Raw genomic sequence first — 19,313 nt, 5'->3', positions numbered from 1 at the left:
TTAGAAATAAATACAAAAAAAATATATTGAAAATGTGATTGGTTTGAAACGAATGTTTTGGGGTGAAAGACAATTGAATGAAAATGTATAATAATATTTATACAGTATGTGTTATAATTTTTATTTTCTTTACAAAATAAAGGCAAAAGATAAAACGACAGTTTATGCCATTAATAGTAGATTTTAATCAAATTTTTTTATCCAAAATTTTTAGTTTCGGATTAAAATAATCCTAAACTTAAGTAAAAATAGTCTTAATTGAAATAATCTTAATCGTTGAAAGACCTTTCCACCGACGGTCAAAATCGAGAAAAATATTTTATAACCCGATTTTTTTTTTTCATCATCTATTTTTCAACCAAAAACTATGTTTCTGTGATTGACTTAAATCTTTTAATTTACAATAAGTTTTATGTGAGTCTTAACATTTCAGTTTTTATGCACTATACCATGAAACTTATTGTATTTAGCATGAAATTAAATAAAATTTAAGATTATCTTATATTGAGATTGATTTAAAATTAAATTTATCCTTGATAGCTAGACAATAAAATTATTTTAAGAATTAAATTTTATATATAAAAGTTGTTATCAAATCATTAAATTAGATTTTTAATTAAAAGTTAGACAGTCTAGCATCAAAACAAGGGCAAATTCTCAACATTAAAATGATATTTTCTTAACAAGAAAAGGCTTACAATAAGATTAGAAAAAAACTAAATAAAATTCATTATTTTTAAGGAAATAACAATAAATCAAGGGCTTTTAAACTTTACACTTAAGATAGTTATTTAAAATCATTGATAAAATAATATATAGCATTTTTAAACTAATTAATGTGCTTTGTTATTCTTCAAATAAACCCAAGTTTTAGCTACATTATTCTATTTTAAACACACCAGAAACCATAAACTGCAACTTCGACGTAATACTTTAAAAACACACATTCACAAACCTTTGTTTACTAACTACATATTAAATAACTCTGTCTACATACTAGTATTTGCCGAAACATTTACATATTATAATGATTAGCAAATACAATTTATGAATTTTTTATGACTAATCAAGCCAAACCACCAACAAAATGTAGGGAAACAAATAAAGAGCATAAAAATTGTAAGAAAAAAATTTTTTAATAAAAACCACACCAGCAGGAGAAAGTATTTATTAGTTTAAAAGTTAAAGCAATAGTAATAAATGGCAAATAATTGTATTGGTAGTAACATATATACTGAAGTTATGCGTATGTTTGGGTGCCAATGAGAGTGTGTGAAAGATACGTGCCCATAAAGTCAAGTGGTCATATATGTAATACACCCAGAAATGAAAGCATACAAATTAAACACTCACATTTAAAAATGCTGACAAACGTTGATGCTGTTAAAGTTGATGAAGATGACAATGTCAAAAGCAAGTCAATATTGATGATGATGAGCACAGAAGATTATTAAGTAATTTAAAAGTAGGTAAAAAGTTTTTTTCATTTAAAGTCTGTTTTTTTTTAAAAAAAATAAGAAAATTAAATTATTATTTAAAATTATGCAATTTCTTTACATGTTAATTAAATAAAAAAGTTTTTCCCGGCATGACAACTCATAAAACAAATTATGTCATTTAAAACGGCATATTTAAGTAAATATTTTACAACATAGTTTAAAATACCAAACATACATACAATTATTTTAATCACTGACATGATTTTTTTAATTTAAATTGTTCAGTTTTACTTATTTAGGCATTAATTATGATTTTGTAAATTTTATCACAAAATCTGAGAAAAATGTTTTTTTTTTTAAATCAAGTTTAAGTTTGAGAAATTGTTAAGACCTTATAAGGAAGTGGTTTGTAATAGTGTAAATGTATTGATGTTTAGTAAACAAAATAACAAAGTGAAAGGTTTTTATCATTTCTTCATATTTTATACAAATTTGCAATATGTTTTCGATTTTCTTTACAAAACAATTGCTTTAGTTTTGTTGTAAACAGCTTAATTAATCGATAATAGTGTTTAACGCCTGTTAAATTGTATTTTACACTTTACATCATCATCAACGTCCATCTAGCTGGACAGCACTAAACAACCATCTAAATATCGTACTGTGTTGTTTTTTTTTATCTTAACTATTTTGTGGGTAATACTCACATACATACACATCTTTTTTTCTTTATATTTCATTGTGCTTTAACATTATAACTTTTTATCACTTCCGATTGGTTGTGGCAAACATTAACCAGACTGCTTTTGACTTTTTCTTTAGCTGAAATTATAAACAAATTGTAATTAGTAAAACAACATAGGAAATTGTAATTTACCCTTTCAAAATGTGGTGCTTAAGATAATAATCAAATTTTATTAAACTTGTTTAATAGCTAACGTTTGTAGCAACAGAACCTTTGTAATTTTGTCTTTTTATTTCTGTTTACCTTTACATTATTTGGGACAATGTTATCTGCAAAGAAAAATAAAATATTTTAATATTTCATTACTACTAAGATTTATTATTTTAACATACTTACATTTACCACATTGTATGTAGTATTATCTGAAGATTTAAACCTGGCGTTAAATTGTTTTGCGCTTAGGTATCTGTAAAAACGAAAAGAAAATTATGTATTAAGCAATAATTAAGGTTAAGGTTGAGATTGTTAAATAATTTAATTGAATACAAAGTAGTACAATGAAAAATATGTATAAAAAACAAAATAGACAAAAACTCAGTTCAACTTCATAGCAAATTATCTTAATTTACATTAAATGCGTTTATTACTTAAACATATACAAATTGTTATAAATTTTTTTTTTGTTATTTTTTGTTTCTTTAATATACATTTATATATATGGGGGGTTGTTGTATGTTTTATTTGATTTTTATTATATGTTATATAAATTTATTTAATATATTTTATTATATTTAATAATTCTTTATTATTTTTTACACTTTATTTTTTATTAAATTCACGATTAATAGATTAGTATAGAAGTTGTAGGTTTAAATATTTCAAAAATATTTATAATATGTTGTTGAAAAAAGCACAAAAATTAACTAAATGAAATTAACTGATATGAAATAAGTATAATTTTTTTTTTTAAACAATATGTTTGATTTTAAGTTTCCAGCTTACAATTTGATTTTGTGTATACGTTTTTTATTTTTTGTATATTTTTAAATAAAGTAGATTGATTATTATCTCAAGTATCACATATGTTTCCTTAGAAAAATGAATTGATACAAAACATAAAAAAAATACTTAAGGAAACATACCAAATTTTAATTTTTTTCCATGTAAAACTAAACTAAAGGAATCGTACGTAACATTATTAAGTCAACATAGTAAAATTAAAGTAGGTAAAGAGTATCTAAATGCCACTGTTTTATAAGATTTTGTTACACAATGGTTTCTTAGGAATTATATAGGCTGTGTGTGGTTATATAGTTTCAAAAAGGGGGATTTATTTTGTTGTTAATAAAAGTTTACTTGAGCTTATGTTTGTGTTGCAAAAATTTGTAAATATGTTTTTTGTTTGATAAATATTGCTTTTTAACTATATAACGGTTAGATTCAAATTATTGTTTTTTTATTTTTTCATATCCATTTATAAAGGTTAGGGGCGAATTATTTTCTGAGGTTGGTCCAGCTTATATAAGTGGCGATTTTTTATGGTGTGTTTAATTTAAAGCTGCTTTTAAATATCATTAACTAAATGGCCTTCCACTACGGATGAATGATGATACCTTCTTCTTTGGGAAAAGTCTTCATTATCATCGTTAAGCTGAGTGGGCGATAGATCTACGCCTGGGCATGAAGGTGTAACCACAATTTGCTCATACTCATGCATGCGTTTGCTAGAAAAAAATGTTAGAAGAGTTAGAATTTTTTTGTTATGTTTTCCTAATTATCAATGTTTGCTATATTTTTTTTGGTACTTGTTATAATTTTCAATAATTTCAGATTTTATAAGAATATTTTTCTTACCGAAATTTTCTTTTTGTTCTTAGTTATTTTCGGCAAAGAAATCTAATATTTATTCAGACTTCATTTAAGAATTTTTATATTGATTCAGAAAAATACGTTTTTGTCTATGGAAATTTTAAATTCCCATTTTTTTTTAATATTTTAGCATGATTTTTGTAAAGATTTTCTATCTAAATGGCTAAAACTTACCCGAAACACCGGAATATTACGCTTTTCAGCCAAGCAAAGAAATTAAATTCCGCCGTAAGACCTGGTTTAACAGCAGGATTTGCAGTGCCCACATAAAACCAAACAATGAAAACTACCAGAAGACAGGTTAAGGCATAATACCAGTTTACCAAAAACATAACAAAAATTTTGGTAAAGGCCTGCAAAATAAAATTAAATAAATTGTTAATTAAAACAAAATTTATATCGATATTCTCCTAAAATACTTACTCCCAATAACGAAGCCCATCTGTTGCAATAACCTGAATACCAATTTTTCGTTTTGGAATGTATAGGCGGTCTAATAGGAGCAATGGGTTCTTCATCTTCATTCTCCTGGGTGGTAACAGTCTCTAAATTATCCTCAGCATTTGTGGAATTAACACCTTCGGTGTATGAGGCTATAGCTGCCGCATTAGTGTTTGATGATGAGGTGGCGGCTTCAGTTTGTACATTACCATTTTGTGTAGCATTATTTGCATTTGAAGGCACATGTAAAGGTGAATTTTGTGGACTTTGTAGATTTTTATGGCGTACTCTATCAGGGAACAATAAATCCAAATCATTGCCATCTTGAGTGGCACCATAACGACGGGTTTCGTAAGAGGGTGAAGAGGCCTGTATGCGAAAACGTTCTTCGCGCTGTTCTTGTATGTCAAAAGTTTGGGCCAAAGCAAAATAGGAATAATCAATACAAGCATAAGTAAGCAAAAAAGGCATAGTAACGATAGGTGCCAAGAAATTTATATCGCCTACGATAATGAAAGAAACGGTGACAACGGCCACCACGCCCATGGAATACAAAGGCACTTTGTTTGGACCACGCTGCAAAAAAATAATAATAATAGTTTATTTTTTTAAAAAGTTATAAAAGAAAACTTACTCCTTTGGCCAAAATATCTATGCCTGGTATAACATTTTCCTTGGCTATACTTTGCAATACTCTAGGCGTGCCGTACATGGCTCCCAAACACGAAGACATACTGGACACATAAATACCGGCCACTAACAACAAGTGCACCGCTGATACCTTAACCACAATCATAAAGTCATTTAATAAAGTATCTCTTTGACAGGTGGAGCCCAAAAACAATAGAAACACCATGTATAGGAAGGTTCTAAAATATAAATGTAAAAAATAAAATTTTTTTAAATCTTTAAAATTATTCAAAACTTACGAAGTGCCAAATGCGGCCAAAGTGCCATTGGGTATATCTGTGGAAGGAGCTCTCAAATCACCACTCATATTAATGCCCGACAAAACCCCAGTTACGGTGGGGAAGAATACACCAAATACTCTAAACCAGGAATAGCCATCCTCATATTTAGGCCAGAAATTTATAATAAAATTATTGCTAGCCCAGCCATCAAAACCATTTGCTAAAGAATATTAAACATTTAAGATCTCTGTCAGTACAACTTTAGGTTAAAAATTTAGACATTGTGAAATGGGGGTTAGTTATGATAAACAATTAAAATTTTAGCTTACCCTGATCTTCGCCTATAAAACTGCCCACCATAAAGTCCAAAGCTGATACTAACAAAATCATTAGTAAAATAAACTGTAATTTAATGACCCATTTAACACCGGCCACATTGATGCACCCCAATAGTAATACAGCTGCCGTAGCAAAACCTCTGATGGCCCATGTATTTCCTTCTAAGCCCACCAAACCGGCCATAGATTCACCAAAACCCATGACATTTAAAGCACAACCCACGGCCTGGCCAAAACAATACAGCAGGCCCAGAGAACCTCCAAAGCGGGAGCCTAACGTATGAGCTATAAGAAAATAGACACCACCACTTTCTACGCGGCAACGTTCACATATGCCCACGGCTGAGAGTACCGATACCAAGGCTATTACTACCGTACAAAATATGATTAGTATGGCATTTAAAATGCCAGCTTGGGCTACTATCCATCCAGAACGAAGAAAAACTATAACACCAAATACATTGATGAGGCAGGAGGTAAATACACCATCCCAGGTGCCGAATAATACAGGCTGGGATATAAAGAAATTAGAACGCCACCTTGAACAAAACAACGAAATAACTTTAAGTTAATATGTAAAATAATAAGTAATGTAATGTTTACCAAGGTTTATCTCCTTGTTCTTGGGCAAATATTTCATTGGCTCCCGAAGCCTGGTGACCACCTGAAGCATATGTGTGTTCATTGCCTAAATCTATAAAGCCTCCAGTATTGGCACGTTGGCGAAAATTTGCCACCACCACCTCACCATCGTCCTCATTCCCCAAACCAAAACGATTCCAATCCACTTGTTGTGTGCGTCGGCCACCGCCATTGCCACCATTACTTGAGGTGTTATTACTCATACTCCAATTCTTTGTTGTTTGTTTCAATCAATTTTTAATTAATTTTATTATCTCTATTAGTTTCGATTTGTTGTTGAATTTTTATAATCTATATTTTTTAGCAAGTTCTATTGTTTCTTACAGATTTCTCCCCATACATCCACGCATGCAATTGTTGTTGTGTTCCAAATCTTCTTTCTATTGCATTATTGGTTGTATGGTGTTAATTTTTTTTCTTGTTTTACATTTGATACATATTTTAATACATTTATTGGCGTACTAGTTTTGCGTTTATAAAAATATTGTTTAGTTATTAATACTTGTGGTTGAATTGTTTAGATTTTGAGCATGTATTATGGTTTTTTAAACAAAAAACATAAAACAATATAAAAAAATAAATTTTTTCACTAAATATTGTGCTCCACTATAAAAAACACTGAGTTGTCTCAGCAACTGTCAAATGTGATGTCATTTTCTGCACACAAAACAGATGTTTGTAAAAGTGGCAACACTAGTAAATAAAGAGAGAGAGAGATTTACAAAGTAAACAATAACAGTAATGAACATTTAGCTTTTTTAAAGCTTGTTTTAACTTTTTCATGCAAAGTGGCGATTTGAGCCAAAATTTTATTTTTATTCAAAATTCTTCAAGTAAAAAACGGTTTGTATTTATTTTTTAATTTCTTTATTTAAAAAGCTTAGCCATAGAAAATTGTGTTAACGAAACCTTAAAGTGGTTTAAACATCTAGAGGAGAGACTTTTAAGCCTGAAAATTGCAAAGTATTTCAAAAATTGCTTAGAATAGTAAAGATTTAATGCAATATTTGCTTTATTAGCTATTTCATATATATAATTTGCATATAGAATATTTTAATATTAACACATTAAATAGTTTTTTTTAAAGAATTGTGTAAAAAATTAAAGAATAAAAAAGCAATATTTTATTATGAGATACTTTAGTACAGTAACATCTTTCTGTAAATTGTTGATGAACTTTTTTTTTTAAATTTCTTTATCCAAAAATTTACAAAAAAAGAGTGAAAAAATCATTTTTTTCCCGATTTTGACTCATTATCGGTCCAAATAGAAAGGCTTTAAGATGTCTATCATTAGATATCCATATTGTCTGTTAATGACTTAGTAATCCAGATATAGATAAAAAATCAAGGTAGTCGTGATTTTTTGCTATATCTCAGCCATTTATATAGCGACCGAAGCGTGAAAATAGCGGGTATATTGATGTATAAATAAGGTGTGTAAGTAATTTGGAAATTAAAAACGGAATGACAAACTTATATATAACCTTGGCATTTGAGTTACGAAACACATTGCAGCAAAAATTCAAGTCTTTTTCTGAGCTAAAAAAGATATCAGAATATTTTTCATTTACCAATTTTTTACACAATTCCCTTCTTTTTTATGGAATTTTACTTAATAAATTCATAAAAAATAAATGTATTATTCAATAGGCAAAATAACTACTTTAAAATTCCTCAATTTTGAAAAAAAAACAAAGCTTTCTTGAACGAAACCGTATTCAAGAAATATGATAAAATCAAAAAGAAAAAAGTAACAAGGCATTTTAGTTTACAACATTTAAGATAATACACATTCCGATATTATTTAACATTGAGGTCGACACACAAAATTTAACTTAAAAGCTAATTTCAAATAATCGTTTTTATAGGATATTTTCTGGTTTGATTCTATTTATTTCCAAATTTTTTAGTTCGTTGCGCAAATTCAATATTTAAATGTGGCATTTAAAGAACTTGTAATTTCATTTAAAACCATCGAGCCAATAACCATTTTTTCACAGTTAACTTGAACCACTAAATCTTCGGAAGACTGAGACCAATCACAGCTGATTAGTACCAGACTCTTCGAAGTCATGGTTTGCCCTACAAAGTTATAGATCGGATTGTCAGTGTTGCCAGTGTTTATGGCGGCTACATTAATGCATTCAAATATTTTTTGTTTCAATGATGTGGCCTCAACAGTATCCTGTTTCAGTTTCAATTTTGTTTGATGTCCATTCATGCCTCTAAGCTTGAGTCGTTCTTCTTTGAATAATGTTTCCGTAATGTGTATGGAGCGTATAAGTTCTCCAATTATGGGTTTAAATGTCACACGCGAAGTACCATTGTTTGAGCAGATTTCAAAATCGATTGCATGTGTGGAATCGTTAAAATCCACGCCCATAACACTGGTGGCACACTGTCCCGGGTTTAGTAGATTGATGGGGGCAAATTCCTGCATTTGCATGCCTGGCGGCAAAGATTTTTGACCCATTTGTATATTGGAAATTTCCTCGGTGCCTTGATTAATGAATTGCAGTTCTATCGATACCATGGCTGAAGAATAGAGATGAGGAGAACGTGTGTAGCGATAGCTAACTTGTAGGCCATGTCCAGAAAGTTTGTTTAATAATTCTTTGTGGTTGTATGAGATAAAAGAAGGGCCCACCAGATCTATGCGATTAGCCATTGGTTGGGGTATTAAAGCAGCAGTGTGAGAGCCTGTTAAAGGAGTGCCTAAAATTGGGGATTGTATTAGTTATTATTTTATTGTTTTTAGTTTCTTAAAATACCTGGTGTTAGAAAGCCACCCAGAGAAGGAGTCATTACCGGTCCTATAGGAGGTATGTCATCTAAATCTAAAAGTAAATCTAAATTACTTTTTTTATCTTTTTTATTTTCTGTTTCTGCCTTGTTGGAATTGACATTTTTGTTATTGTTTTTGGCTGGTGTTTCATCTTCGGTGTCTGTATCGGATTCTGAATCTGAAGATTCACTGGCCGAAGACGATGAGGAGCCATAGGAAGAAGAGGATTCAGAATCTGAAGTACCAGAACCATTGGTATTGTTAACAATATTATTATTTTTCGTAGAATCAATCGATTTCTTATTATTGTTTGTGTTATGCACTTGAGCTTCTTTTACCACCACCTCTTTGGTGGTCTCATTTTTATTCTCATCATCTGAATCTGTGTCCGATGAAGAGGATGAGCCCGAGGAGGATTCACTTGAGCTTGAATATTCTGATGATTTCTCTTCTGACTCAGAAAAGAACGAATTTTCCGTTTTCTTATTCTTCTTTTGTTTCGAGTTGTTCTCTTTTTGGGGTGTGTGATGTTGTTGATTGTTTGACAAGTGATTCGACATTTTGCTAGTATTTTCCTGCATAAAACCATCCACATTGCGAACTGTTGGATCAGAAGGTTGTTCTGGAAAGCCGGGCAAATCATTGTAACCCGAACAGCGCATATTCAAGTAGTGTGATAAAGAACCCAATTGATAGAGATTACGGGTATGATACTTGCTCTCCAAGGTGGGAGCTGGTTTAGCTGATAGGAAAACCTTTTTGGCTACATCCGATAAAACATTACTCTCGCCGTTGTTAGGAAATATAAACTGCTTTAGGAATCTAGCTCTGTCTCGTATATCATAGTTGACATCGTAGCGAGCCAAAGTGAAAACATATTGACACAACAATGAAGTTTGCTGGGGATTTGTGAGATACAACTTCACAGACAAATTAAGAACTTGCAACTTAACCACATCCTCTTCATCTACAAATGTTTTGGCCATTTTTCTCAATACATCCGGAGCTATTTTGGGTACTTTTTCACTATACTCTCCTATAAGCCATATGATCGAAGATCTGGCAGCTGGTACCTTAATAAAGTCCAAAAGTTTTGCCATTTGAGAGATAATATCAAAGTGCTGGGCTGCCTTTGTTTGCAGCAATTTTTTAATGACCACTACACTCTCGGCTACCACATGTTCATCACGATTCGACAGTAAGTGGACCAAACCACTGAGACAAGTTTCTGTTACTTCCTTAATTGTACCAGCACATCTGCCTATAGCTTGTATGGTGGCAGCCACAAATGGACGATCATTACTGGAAATGTAAGTTTGAAATTCCCTTAAAATTAAAGAGATACTGGCCGCAGAAGCCAAGTTAGTTAGAATTTCCAATTTCAACAATTTAATGTGGGTAGGATCACTTGTGCGTACAAAAAATGATTTAATATGGGCTTCAAAGATCACCTTGCGTTTCGTAGACATTGAAGCTATACAGGTCAACACCACACTTTGTACCTCTTTGTGTGAACGTAGCAGACGTATAAGGGCTTTCGCTATGAGTTGCACTTCCTGGCGCGGAGCTACATGGTGATACAATTGAGCCACAGCCATTACTACCGAAGCATTGCGTGATTGTAGCAATGGTTTTGTCTGCCTCAATAACAAACGATGATCCAGATCTACATGATAGCTAGATGAGGGTGATGAAGTTGAAGACTGTTTTTTACTGTTTTGATTATGTTTGGACTTTTTATTGCCATCATCATCATCGCTGGCATTCGAATCGCTTTCATCCGAATCTTCATCGTAAAACTTTTTGTTTTCTTCGGAACTTTGTGCGTTGTCATCGTCAGTTGGCTCGTCGGCATTTGGATCAACAAATTGTGTACGTGCGTAACGCGTCAACATATTGATAATAATCACCTGACCCCATTCATCTACATCCACCAAAAGGTTGCAAAGTTTACGATAGTTTTTGTGGATCAAGTCAACACGTTCGGGGCAAACCTAAATTATTTTTTTTTTAAATAAAATTAAACAAACAAGAAAAAATGTATTGAGTTTTTTTACACACCTCCTCAAACGCCATTACTGCGGAACCCACTACCAAGGTGGTGCGATCAGAGAGCAATTTTTCTATAACTGTTACCAACTCGTCCTTTTGTTCCGGATCTATTGAATACAGCTTGGGTATGGCATGTGCTGCTGTCTTGCGCACATAGGGACTCATATCTGAGGCACTGTCCCGTATGGCCAACATTACTATAGGCACTATCATGGCCACCCTTACAGAAGACAATACCCTTAAAGCTGAGGCTCTTATTAATTGATTGGGATCCTTGAGAGCCCTTTGGAATGTGGAAATGGATAGCAAGGCCAAATCTTGTTGTTCCTCCGCATAACGCACCAAATATACGTAAACCAATTTCTTGACTTCTATATTTTTCGAAACTACATTCTTGACCACTGCAGGAAACAGATCACCAGCATCACGGCCTCTGGCTATCATGCCAATTATACGTTTCATGGCCTCTAATTTCAAACCATCTTTGTTGCTATCCAACATTTGTTTCAAGTCATCGTGTTTGCGGCCTTCATACTTAAATATGGCCCCGCTAGCCGGATCTGTGCCATATTCAATGTCCAAACCCATTTGGGCTTTATCGCCATAAGCGGAAAAAGCATTCGATTGCTGCTGCATGGCTGCTGATGTTGTGCTATTTAGACTCCCCGCTAAAGTAATGGGAGAACTTGAAGATAGCATACGAGCAAAATAAGATAAGGGTCACAAAAAAAAAAAATAATGAAAAGATTTTTTTCTTTCTCACACACTCACACAAACACTTTAAGCAAAAATTGAAAACACAATTTTTTTCTTTGTTGATATTTCAAGAAAATATCAAATATTTTGCTTTAAATTTGAACGTATTGTTTAATTATTGTTACTAACTACTTGAATATAGAAAATATTTGTTTATTTATATAGATTTCTTTATAAAAATAGTTGATTTTTGCAAAATTTTCTGCAATATATATTTTTTCTGCAATATTTTCACTTGACTTCAACTACAATGAAATTGATGACGTACTTGACAGAAAATTTGTCAGATACTCTTCTTCTACTTATCTTTTTTAACTGTTTTCATTGAAGCCAGAGATGGAAAAACTAATTATTGTTTTATATAATAATTATATTCAAGTACATAGTACTTTTTTCTACCTCAGAGTACTAAAATTATAATTTTTAATTATTTTCATTAAAAAACTCTATTATATACTACATTTTCTATAGAAAATACTGTTAAACACAAATTTTCTATAGAAAACTCATTTAAATACAAAATTTTGTATAGAAAATATATTTATACCGAAACTAGCATTTCTATCAACAATTGAAAAATATCAAACAGGTTCATATTTTTCTATCACTCTTCATTTATTACGAGATGAAAATATTCTACTTTACAGATCATAAATGATTATAAATTTAAAACTTTAACTATTTAATTAGTAGTATAATTTAGCCATATCAGCTGGGAATTCTGTTGTATAATTTTTGGGCATTGACAGTTAATTATTTCATATTTCTGCACATAATTGCTTATTTTTTAAATTCAAGTTATAGTATAACCTTATGGTACTTTTCAAAGTAAAATAGTATCATAAAAACTACAATAGTATCAACTTTTTCATACCTGTTTAAAACTCATTGAACAGCCAAGTTGCCATATCTACTAAGAAAGATAAACCCAGTGGCAGCTTTTAAAGAGAAAGTGTGATGATGAGAGAAATATTGAATGGCTTATCAGCTGTTTGTTGTAGTTGTTTTCTTCTTTTGCTATTTAGTACTACATATTTGTTTATTTGAAGCTAAACTTTTATTGAAAATTTACACGGAAACTTAATTTAATAATAACGACCAGAAACACTATTGTTTAGAAAATTTGAAGGGGCAGCAGGAGCTCTTGTCAGTGAGATGAGTTTCCCTTTAACAAATCCCAATAAGGAGTCGGCTAGGGCAGCTTGTAAAAAATGTGGTTATGCCGGGCATCTAACATTTCAATGTAGAAACTTTCTCAAGGTAAAAAAAACTAGTTTACTTAAAGATTTCCACAAATTTAAATTACATTTCTTATGATTTTTTCACAGGTCGATCCAAATAAGGAAATTTTATTGGATGTGGAAAGCACTAGTTCTGATTCTGAACTAGACTACTTGACACCTTTGACTGAATTGCGCATGAAAGAGTTGAAAGAAAAGGAAGCAGAACTACTCAGCAAACACAAAAAGTCTTCAAAGTCTACTAAAAAGAAGAAATCGAAGAAGAAAAAATCCAAACGCAAGAAAAGCCATAAGAAAAAACATGGAAAATCCAAAAAACACAAGAAACGTTCATCAACAGAATCCTCATCGTCTTCATCAACCTCTTCCCTAACCTCGTCTTCCTCCACCGATGATTCCACCGAATCAGACTCTAGCGATAATGAAGAGTCTTCCACTAGCGAGTCAGATGAAACGGGACGCAAGGTACGCAAGAAGGGCAAGTACAAGCGTAAAGCCTCAGATACTCCGGTAATGAGACGCAAGAAATCTAAAGTAAAGCGCAGACGTTATAAGACAAGCGATACCACCTCCGATTCAGAAGATGATTCTTCTTCGGCTTGATTAAAGACACGTGGAATAGCAAATATTGTTTTTTTTAGAATATGAAGTTGTCAGCCAGAACAGGAGTCTTTTGTTTAAGGAATTATATTGAAAAGTTCTCAAACATTTTATATCAGGTAAAAAAGAATGAAAAATAAGAAACAGCATACATTTTCTTTTTGTATAGCAGTTTGCAAAAAAAAAATTAAAACAAGTCTTCAATCATTTTAGTTGTAATTAAAGAAAAATCCTAATTTAATAACACAAATGAAAATATGTTTTCCTTTGTAATGTTCAAAAGGTCCTAAAAGTAGCAAAAATCCTATATCACAGTTTCCGAATTTACTTACCCACCAAATTGACCATAAACAAACATTTTGTAAACCGATTTTCCATAGGTGACTAGATTAACACATGACAAATTTTGTTCCTTGATATTAAAGATCCCCCACACAAACAAAATAGTAGTATATTAAATATAATAGTATAACAGTGTAGTAGAAACATTTTTATAACAGTATATTAAAATAAAACAACTCTACTTTTTACTTAAATTCTAACTTACATAGTGCTCTATAGTAAAGAAATTCAATACAGAAGTTAAATTTCCATTGTAATTGCATTATTTAGCGTATTTGTTTCATATTGTAAAGAGATTAAAAACAGATTTTTTTTCTGTAAAATATGGCAGTTATCTAATAATTTAATACTGTAACTGAATAATCGTTTATGTTTGAATAAACTTTTTTATTTTATTGTATTTTAGGTATAATAATTTCTCTCTATTTAAAATAAGCAATAAATATATTAAATATTCAATTCAAATTGTGTTTAGTTTTATTTTTCTAGATTAAAAACATATACTAGTTCAATTTAATAGCAATTTATTTATTTGCTTGAAATATAAAGTTACATTTTTAAGATAAACTTTTTTAGTATATAAACTAATTTACACATGTGTTGTAAAAAATAGTAATATAATAATGAAATACTTTTGTTCAAATCCCCTTAATTCTTTTGCCTCGAAACGCACAAATATTTATACTTTCATTTTGTATACTTAAGGCTTACTTTTTTGCAATGATTTTAAAGTTTGTTGCCTAATGGAAGCAGCTATCAATGCTAAAACTTGTTCGGTTTGTGGTAAATTGGAATTATCTAATTTATCGGCTATATCCACATATAAATTATTCATGATTGATTTTATTACTGCATCGTCAGGAGTTTTTATACTTTCTACACATTTCTCCTGCAATTTACTTTGTAAATCTAGTAATTCTTGTTTCAGTTTTACAACTTCTGTGTCCTTTTCATTTAGTTTAAATTTAAAATCATTTTGTTGCTCTTTTAATAAGCTAATTTCGTTTTGTATTTCAATATTATGGCTGGTCTTTAAAACCAATTCCTTTTGCTCTTCTCTAAGTTTTATTTCATTGGCTTCCAATTGCTTTTGTGTTTCTTGTGTTATTTTCTGATTTTCTCTAAGTTTATCCTGTAGATCTTTTAGTATATATTTCAAATCCTGTTTATAGTCTATATTAAAATGCTTTAAATCTTCCTTAAACTCATAAACTATATCTTGTATTTTATTTTCTTCCGATTCCTTACAAGATCTTTCTTGTATAGTTTGTTTTAACTTTCTGTTTTCCTTTTTGAGCATTAATAGTTTTTCTTCCAACTCCAATATTTCATCATCCTTTTCTGGTCTTTGTTTGCCTTCTGGTCTGTCATAAAGTTCTAGTTTATCTAAAACTTTTTCTATTTTATTTTCCAATTTATTCATATTCATGCGTAATTCCGAGCCCTGGGTTCTTTGCTCCGTTAGTAGCATTTGCATATACTGGGATTCCATAGGATTTACCGGATAAACTGCTGTAGAAGTAGTGGCTGCTGTGTTATAAGCCGCCATTGAGGTTACCAACTGGTGATTTGTTTTAATGTTGGCAACTTTATTACTTCTAGGTGTTATGCTGGGCTTTTGTAAGGAGGCCAAAGGTGTTTTAATAACTTCTGTATCTGAAGAATCACTAAAATCCGTAGTGGTTTGCTGGTTAGAGGATGATAGAGTAGGCAAAGGTCTACCCATTTTGGCCATACGTTTTATTAAAGAATTTTTTGATTCTTTTGTTGCTACAGCCGGAATTTGTTTAGTAAAATCTTCTTCAATAACAATATCTTCAGTTTCAGTATTTAATTTTGGTAATTCTAAAATATTGTCTGTTACATTTGCCTTTTCCTGGCTCTCTTTATAGGTTATATTTTTATCATTAAGTTTATCTACAAATTCTTCTTCGTCGGTTACCGTATCAAAGCTAAAACTCCAATATATCGACTCTTCATCATAAAATTGCCAATATTTTGTTTGTTTATAAAGCAAATCCTGTCCAGTTTGCAATTTCAAAGTGGCCAATATATAAACTTTAGTCTTATACATTATTATATTGTAGCTATTATCGGGATTTTGTATTAAAGCCAGGCCCACTTTACCCTGCATTTCACCTTGTCTATAGGCCGTAACCACTTTGGCCATTAATGTAATACTGGTGGCATTTGATTTTGAAGCTACATCATTAACTTCTTTGTTTGTTAAATCATTAGCTTTGGGACGTTTATATTTTAAAGATTGTTGCTTATCATCGGAAGATAAGGCATCTCCACCGAATAGCTGTTGCAGTTTTGAAGATTTGCTTCTGCAAATGTTTAATCTACTTTAAATTGTTTCCAAATGTAACATATTGTTACTTACCCCTTTAAGGAGCCAAAGAAATCTTCATCTACTGTATTGTCCAAATCAAAATTGAAATTATTCATATTTTTTTAATCATAATCGGCACAAAAATAAACAATCAAAAAAGTACAAAGTAACAAAAGTTTTATTTTTGTTTTTCTTTTTCTGTTTTGTTTTCCAATTAAAAGAAAAGACAACAAATGTCAGCTGTTGTTGACAGTTCTTATCAGATGTATGGCAGAGTTGCATTTTCATAGTAGTAAAGTAGTGAAAAATAATAAACAAAATTGGTAGTCGAATAAAATGAGATACTTAACGAATAAAAAGAGGTTTTAAAAGAAATATGATTTATAATATATTTATGCAATTGTTTGTTTAATTTGTTTGGTGTTTTTGTTGTTAACAGCTCTACTGTTGTACAGTGGTTTAGAACCTTTCTTTTGGTAATAATTCGGTAGCTCGTGAAAGATTGGACATTTTTCACATAGTTAATGCTGAGGTTTTTTGACTAGATTCGTATGGGTTGGTATTTGTAATGGCGACTATTGGGTGGCCTCCTAAGTTGTTCGCCTACAAAATTTATAAATTCAAATTCGGCACAACTAAATAGTGCATATTTTTATGTTTTTTTTCCCGAAAAGGTGTTCAAATTATTTCTATCGCACATTTGTTATGTACTTTTCGTAAATGTGTGTAAAATAAAATTGGCTGATTTAAGGGAATAGGCCCCCTCCCCAACTTTGCCAATTTTAAAGAATAATTTCAGATTAACCTAAAAAATTTTAAAAGCCTAATTATAAAAAAATACTATTTTTGAAAGGCCCTATTATATACTTTAAATATACCAAAAGTTAATAAGATATCACACGGTAAACAACAACAACATGGCCTCTTTTATGAACGAAACTAAATTGTTGGAAAATTTCTACACCTTTGTAGGAATTTCATTATTTAAATAGAGGTAATAATTGCTAAAGTTATCAATACATTGATTAAAAGAACTTTCGATTTATATAAGTTCCAAATTTTTTTACGATATCTTAATCCATTCAAATTTTACACATGCTGCAGGTCGAAATCTTGCAGCTTGGTACAATGGGAATTAGTTTTTCAATAGTCGATTAGCGATTTATTTTATCGATGCTAACAAACATTTTCTTTAAGGCAATATTAAAAAAACAACATATTTTTAAAACTATCAGTAAAAAAAACAGCTTAATAAAAGCGTGGAATGTTAAACAAATTTTCCCTCTTTGGAAAACATAACTGCCATATTTAAATAAATATTCAAAACATATTTACATATACATTTGTATATTACAACTTATTTAGGCCCTATTTATTATTCAAATTTTAATTTATGCAAAGTTAAAGCAACAAACCATTGAATTTAAAATATAGCATAAACCACAAGCAATATGAACTAAGAAGTTTTAGATTTAAAAATTCTTCACACGTGTCAATTTTTTTTTAAATACACTACACACTTATCTTGTAAACCCTTTGTATGGTGTTAAGAAAAAGACGCAGTTTTATTAAAAAAAAGTGTTAGTAGTACTTTTATTTAGGAAGCGAAAAATATCTAAGACACCTTATAATATAGTGACGTCAATTAAGAAATGTTTACAAACAAAAAAAGTATTAATAATATGTTTGATATTAAAAACAAAACTAATTACTTCCTTGTAATGTACTATATTTTATATACAAAACAAAATAAGTTATTGAACTTTAATATTTAATATGAGTCGTAAGAGTATTTAAACAACACAAATGATTTTAAACACAAGAAAAGTGTAATTCCCATATTATTATGTTTTTTTAAGATTTCATCCATCATTATTTATCTTGATCATGAAGTATTATGTCAGCAAGTATATTATTTTTATTTTAATATATGTATTATTTTTGTTTAATTTTACTCTCGTTGAGTGTGAATAGATCGCTTTGGTTATAATAAATGCTATATAAACATTTTATGAATTAATTAGCTGACCCGACAGATGATAATTTTATTCACATGGTCATAGAATAAAATATACATAGCAGCGTTACTGAGACACAAAGAACCTAAGTCAGTTGTCAAAAACCTAAGTCTGAAATATGAGTGATCACAGATCGAGCTGCTTTTCTTGATTAAACGCTTATTGGCCAAGTTATTAGCGAATTTAGATATTTTGATTTTTTATATAAAAAAATCGATTTTTTGTCAGAAATATGAGTGATCACAGATAGAGCTCCTTTTCCTGATTAAACGCTTATTGGCCAAGTTATTAGCAATAATTTAAATTATTTATAGAATATCGGTAACGGTATTTACGATTATATTGGTAACGGCAATTTCAGTTATATGAAACGGTATTGAAGAAGTAACTCGAAATTTTCATAACATAGCACATTTGCTCACTAAGCATAGTGAGGAAACCTTACACTATATTTTAGTTTTGTTCGCCTTGGTCTAGAACTTTTTGAAAAATATGAATTCCCCTTCAAGATCTATTACAATTTCTTGTGTTTACTTCTTTTATTACAAAAGAAAACAACAACAACTTTATTTATTAAACAAATATTGCATAGTGGATGGATGACATGAGACCAAAATAAATTACTAAACTTATTAAAAATTATTTATAGAACCTATTTGTAAACACAAATACCAACTGATCATCAGAAGGTAAACGTGAGTAAAGTCGTCTAGTCAGTCACTCAACATACTTTAAAAACGTCTTGTTTTATAACAGCGCCCGCCACACTTTAATGTTTATATTTTTAATTTAGAATTTAATTGAAAACATAAATAAATATGTATGTCCGTCAGTATGTGTGCGAGAAGTTTGTTTTA

At 30.4% G+C, this 19,313-nt stretch overlaps 4 protein-coding genes across 5 annotated transcripts; 1 reads left to right on the top strand and 3 right to left on the bottom strand.

Annotated features, from left to right (window-relative positions):
• Positions 1–2,722: 2,722 nt before the first annotated feature.
• On the bottom strand, positions 2,723–6,977 carry LOC135957148 (solute carrier family 12 member 8). The gene is made up of 7 exons (XM_065507834.1): positions 6,287–6,977; positions 5,675–6,222; positions 5,364–5,565; positions 5,069–5,303; positions 4,417–5,010; positions 4,168–4,346; positions 2,723–3,848 (listed from the first exon to the last, which is right to left on the bottom strand). The coding sequence occupies exons 1-7, from the start codon at positions 6,526–6,528 to the stop codon at positions 3,689–3,691; spliced, it is 2,160 nt and encodes a 719-aa protein (XP_065363906.1). The 5' UTR covers positions 6,529–6,977; the 3' UTR covers positions 2,723–3,688.
• A 192-nt stretch (positions 6,978–7,169) lies between these two features.
• On the bottom strand, positions 7,170–12,165 carry rb (adaptor related protein complex 3 subunit ruby). Of its 2 annotated transcripts, XM_065507833.1 has the most exons (4): positions 11,936–12,165; positions 11,174–11,849; positions 9,099–11,106; positions 7,170–9,042 (listed from the first exon to the last, which is right to left on the bottom strand). In XM_065507833.1, exons 2-4 carry the CDS (start codon positions 11,798–11,800, stop codon positions 8,252–8,254), a joined length of 3,426 nt encoding a protein of 1,141 aa, XP_065363905.1. In that variant the 5' UTR covers positions 11,801–11,849; positions 11,936–12,165; the 3' UTR covers positions 7,170–8,251. The 2 variants fall into 2 exon arrangements, with proteins under 2 accessions (XP_065363905.1, XP_065363904.1); XM_065507832.1 differs by having other exon boundaries at positions 11,174–12,165.
• Positions 12,166–12,960: 795 nt separating this feature from the next.
• LOC135956915 (protein SREK1IP1) lies at positions 12,961–14,285 on the top strand. Its single transcript, XM_065507525.1, has 2 exons — positions 12,961–13,180; positions 13,249–14,285. Exons 1-2 carry the CDS (start codon positions 13,076–13,078, stop codon positions 13,762–13,764), a joined length of 621 nt encoding a protein of 206 aa, XP_065363597.1. The 5' UTR covers positions 12,961–13,075; the 3' UTR covers positions 13,765–14,285.
• A 325-nt stretch (positions 14,286–14,610) lies between these two features.
• LOC135956914 (repetitive organellar protein) lies at positions 14,611–16,639 on the bottom strand. Its single transcript, XM_065507523.1, has 2 exons — positions 16,490–16,639; positions 14,611–16,433 (listed from the first exon to the last, which is right to left on the bottom strand). The coding sequence occupies exons 1-2, from the start codon at positions 16,552–16,554 to the stop codon at positions 14,804–14,806; spliced, it is 1,695 nt and encodes a 564-aa protein (XP_065363595.1). The 5' UTR covers positions 16,555–16,639; the 3' UTR covers positions 14,611–14,803.
• Between the last annotated feature and the right edge of the window lie 2,674 nt (positions 16,640–19,313).

This window comes from Calliphora vicina, chromosome 4 (assembly GCF_958450345.1).
Source record: "Calliphora vicina chromosome 4, idCalVici1.1, whole genome shotgun sequence".
Taxonomy (NCBI): domain Eukaryota; kingdom Metazoa; phylum Arthropoda; class Insecta; order Diptera; family Calliphoridae; genus Calliphora; species Calliphora vicina.
The sequence above is the reverse complement of the archived record's forward strand: the minus strand, read 5'-3'. Positions and strand labels throughout refer to the sequence as shown.

Bases quoted from the DNA above. Each gene is read 5' to 3' on its own strand.
- LOC135956914 (XM_065507523.1), bottom strand. From the start codon at position 16,554: ATGAATAATTTCAATTTTGATTTGGACAATACAGTAGATGAAGATTTC. The intron at 16,434-16,489 runs GTAAGTAACAAT...AAACATTTGCAG, and splicing joins TTCTTTGGCTCCTTAAAGGG to AAGCAAATCTTCAAAACTGC.
- LOC135957148 (XM_065507834.1), bottom strand. From the start codon at position 6,528: ATGAGTAATAACACCTCAAGTAATGGTGGCAATGGCGGTGGCCGACGC. The intron at 6,223-6,286 runs GTAAACATTACA...GTTTTGTTCAAG, and splicing joins GAACAAGGAGATAAACCTTG to GTGGCGTTCTAATTTCTTTA. The intron at 5,566-5,674 runs GTAAGCTAAAAT...AATATTCTTTAG, and splicing joins TTTTATAGGCGAAGATCAGG to CAAATGGTTTTGATGGCTGG.
- LOC135956915 (XM_065507525.1), top strand. From the start codon at position 13,076: ATGAGTTTCCCTTTAACAAATCCCAATAAGGAGTCGGCTAGGGCAGCT. The intron at 13,181-13,248 runs GTAAAAAAAACT...ATTTTTTCACAG, and splicing joins AATGTAGAAACTTTCTCAAG to GTCGATCCAAATAAGGAAAT.
- rb (XM_065507832.1), bottom strand. From the start codon at position 11,863: ATGCTATCTTCAAGTTCTCCCATTACTTTAGCGGGGAGTCTAAATAGC. The intron at 11,107-11,173 runs GTGTGTAAAAAA...AAAATAATTTAG, and splicing joins CAGTAATGGCGTTTGAGGAG to GTTTGCCCCGAACGTGTTGA. The intron at 9,043-9,098 runs GTATTTTAAGAA...CCCCAATTTTAG, and splicing joins GGGTGGCTTTCTAACACCAG to GCACTCCTTTAACAGGCTCT.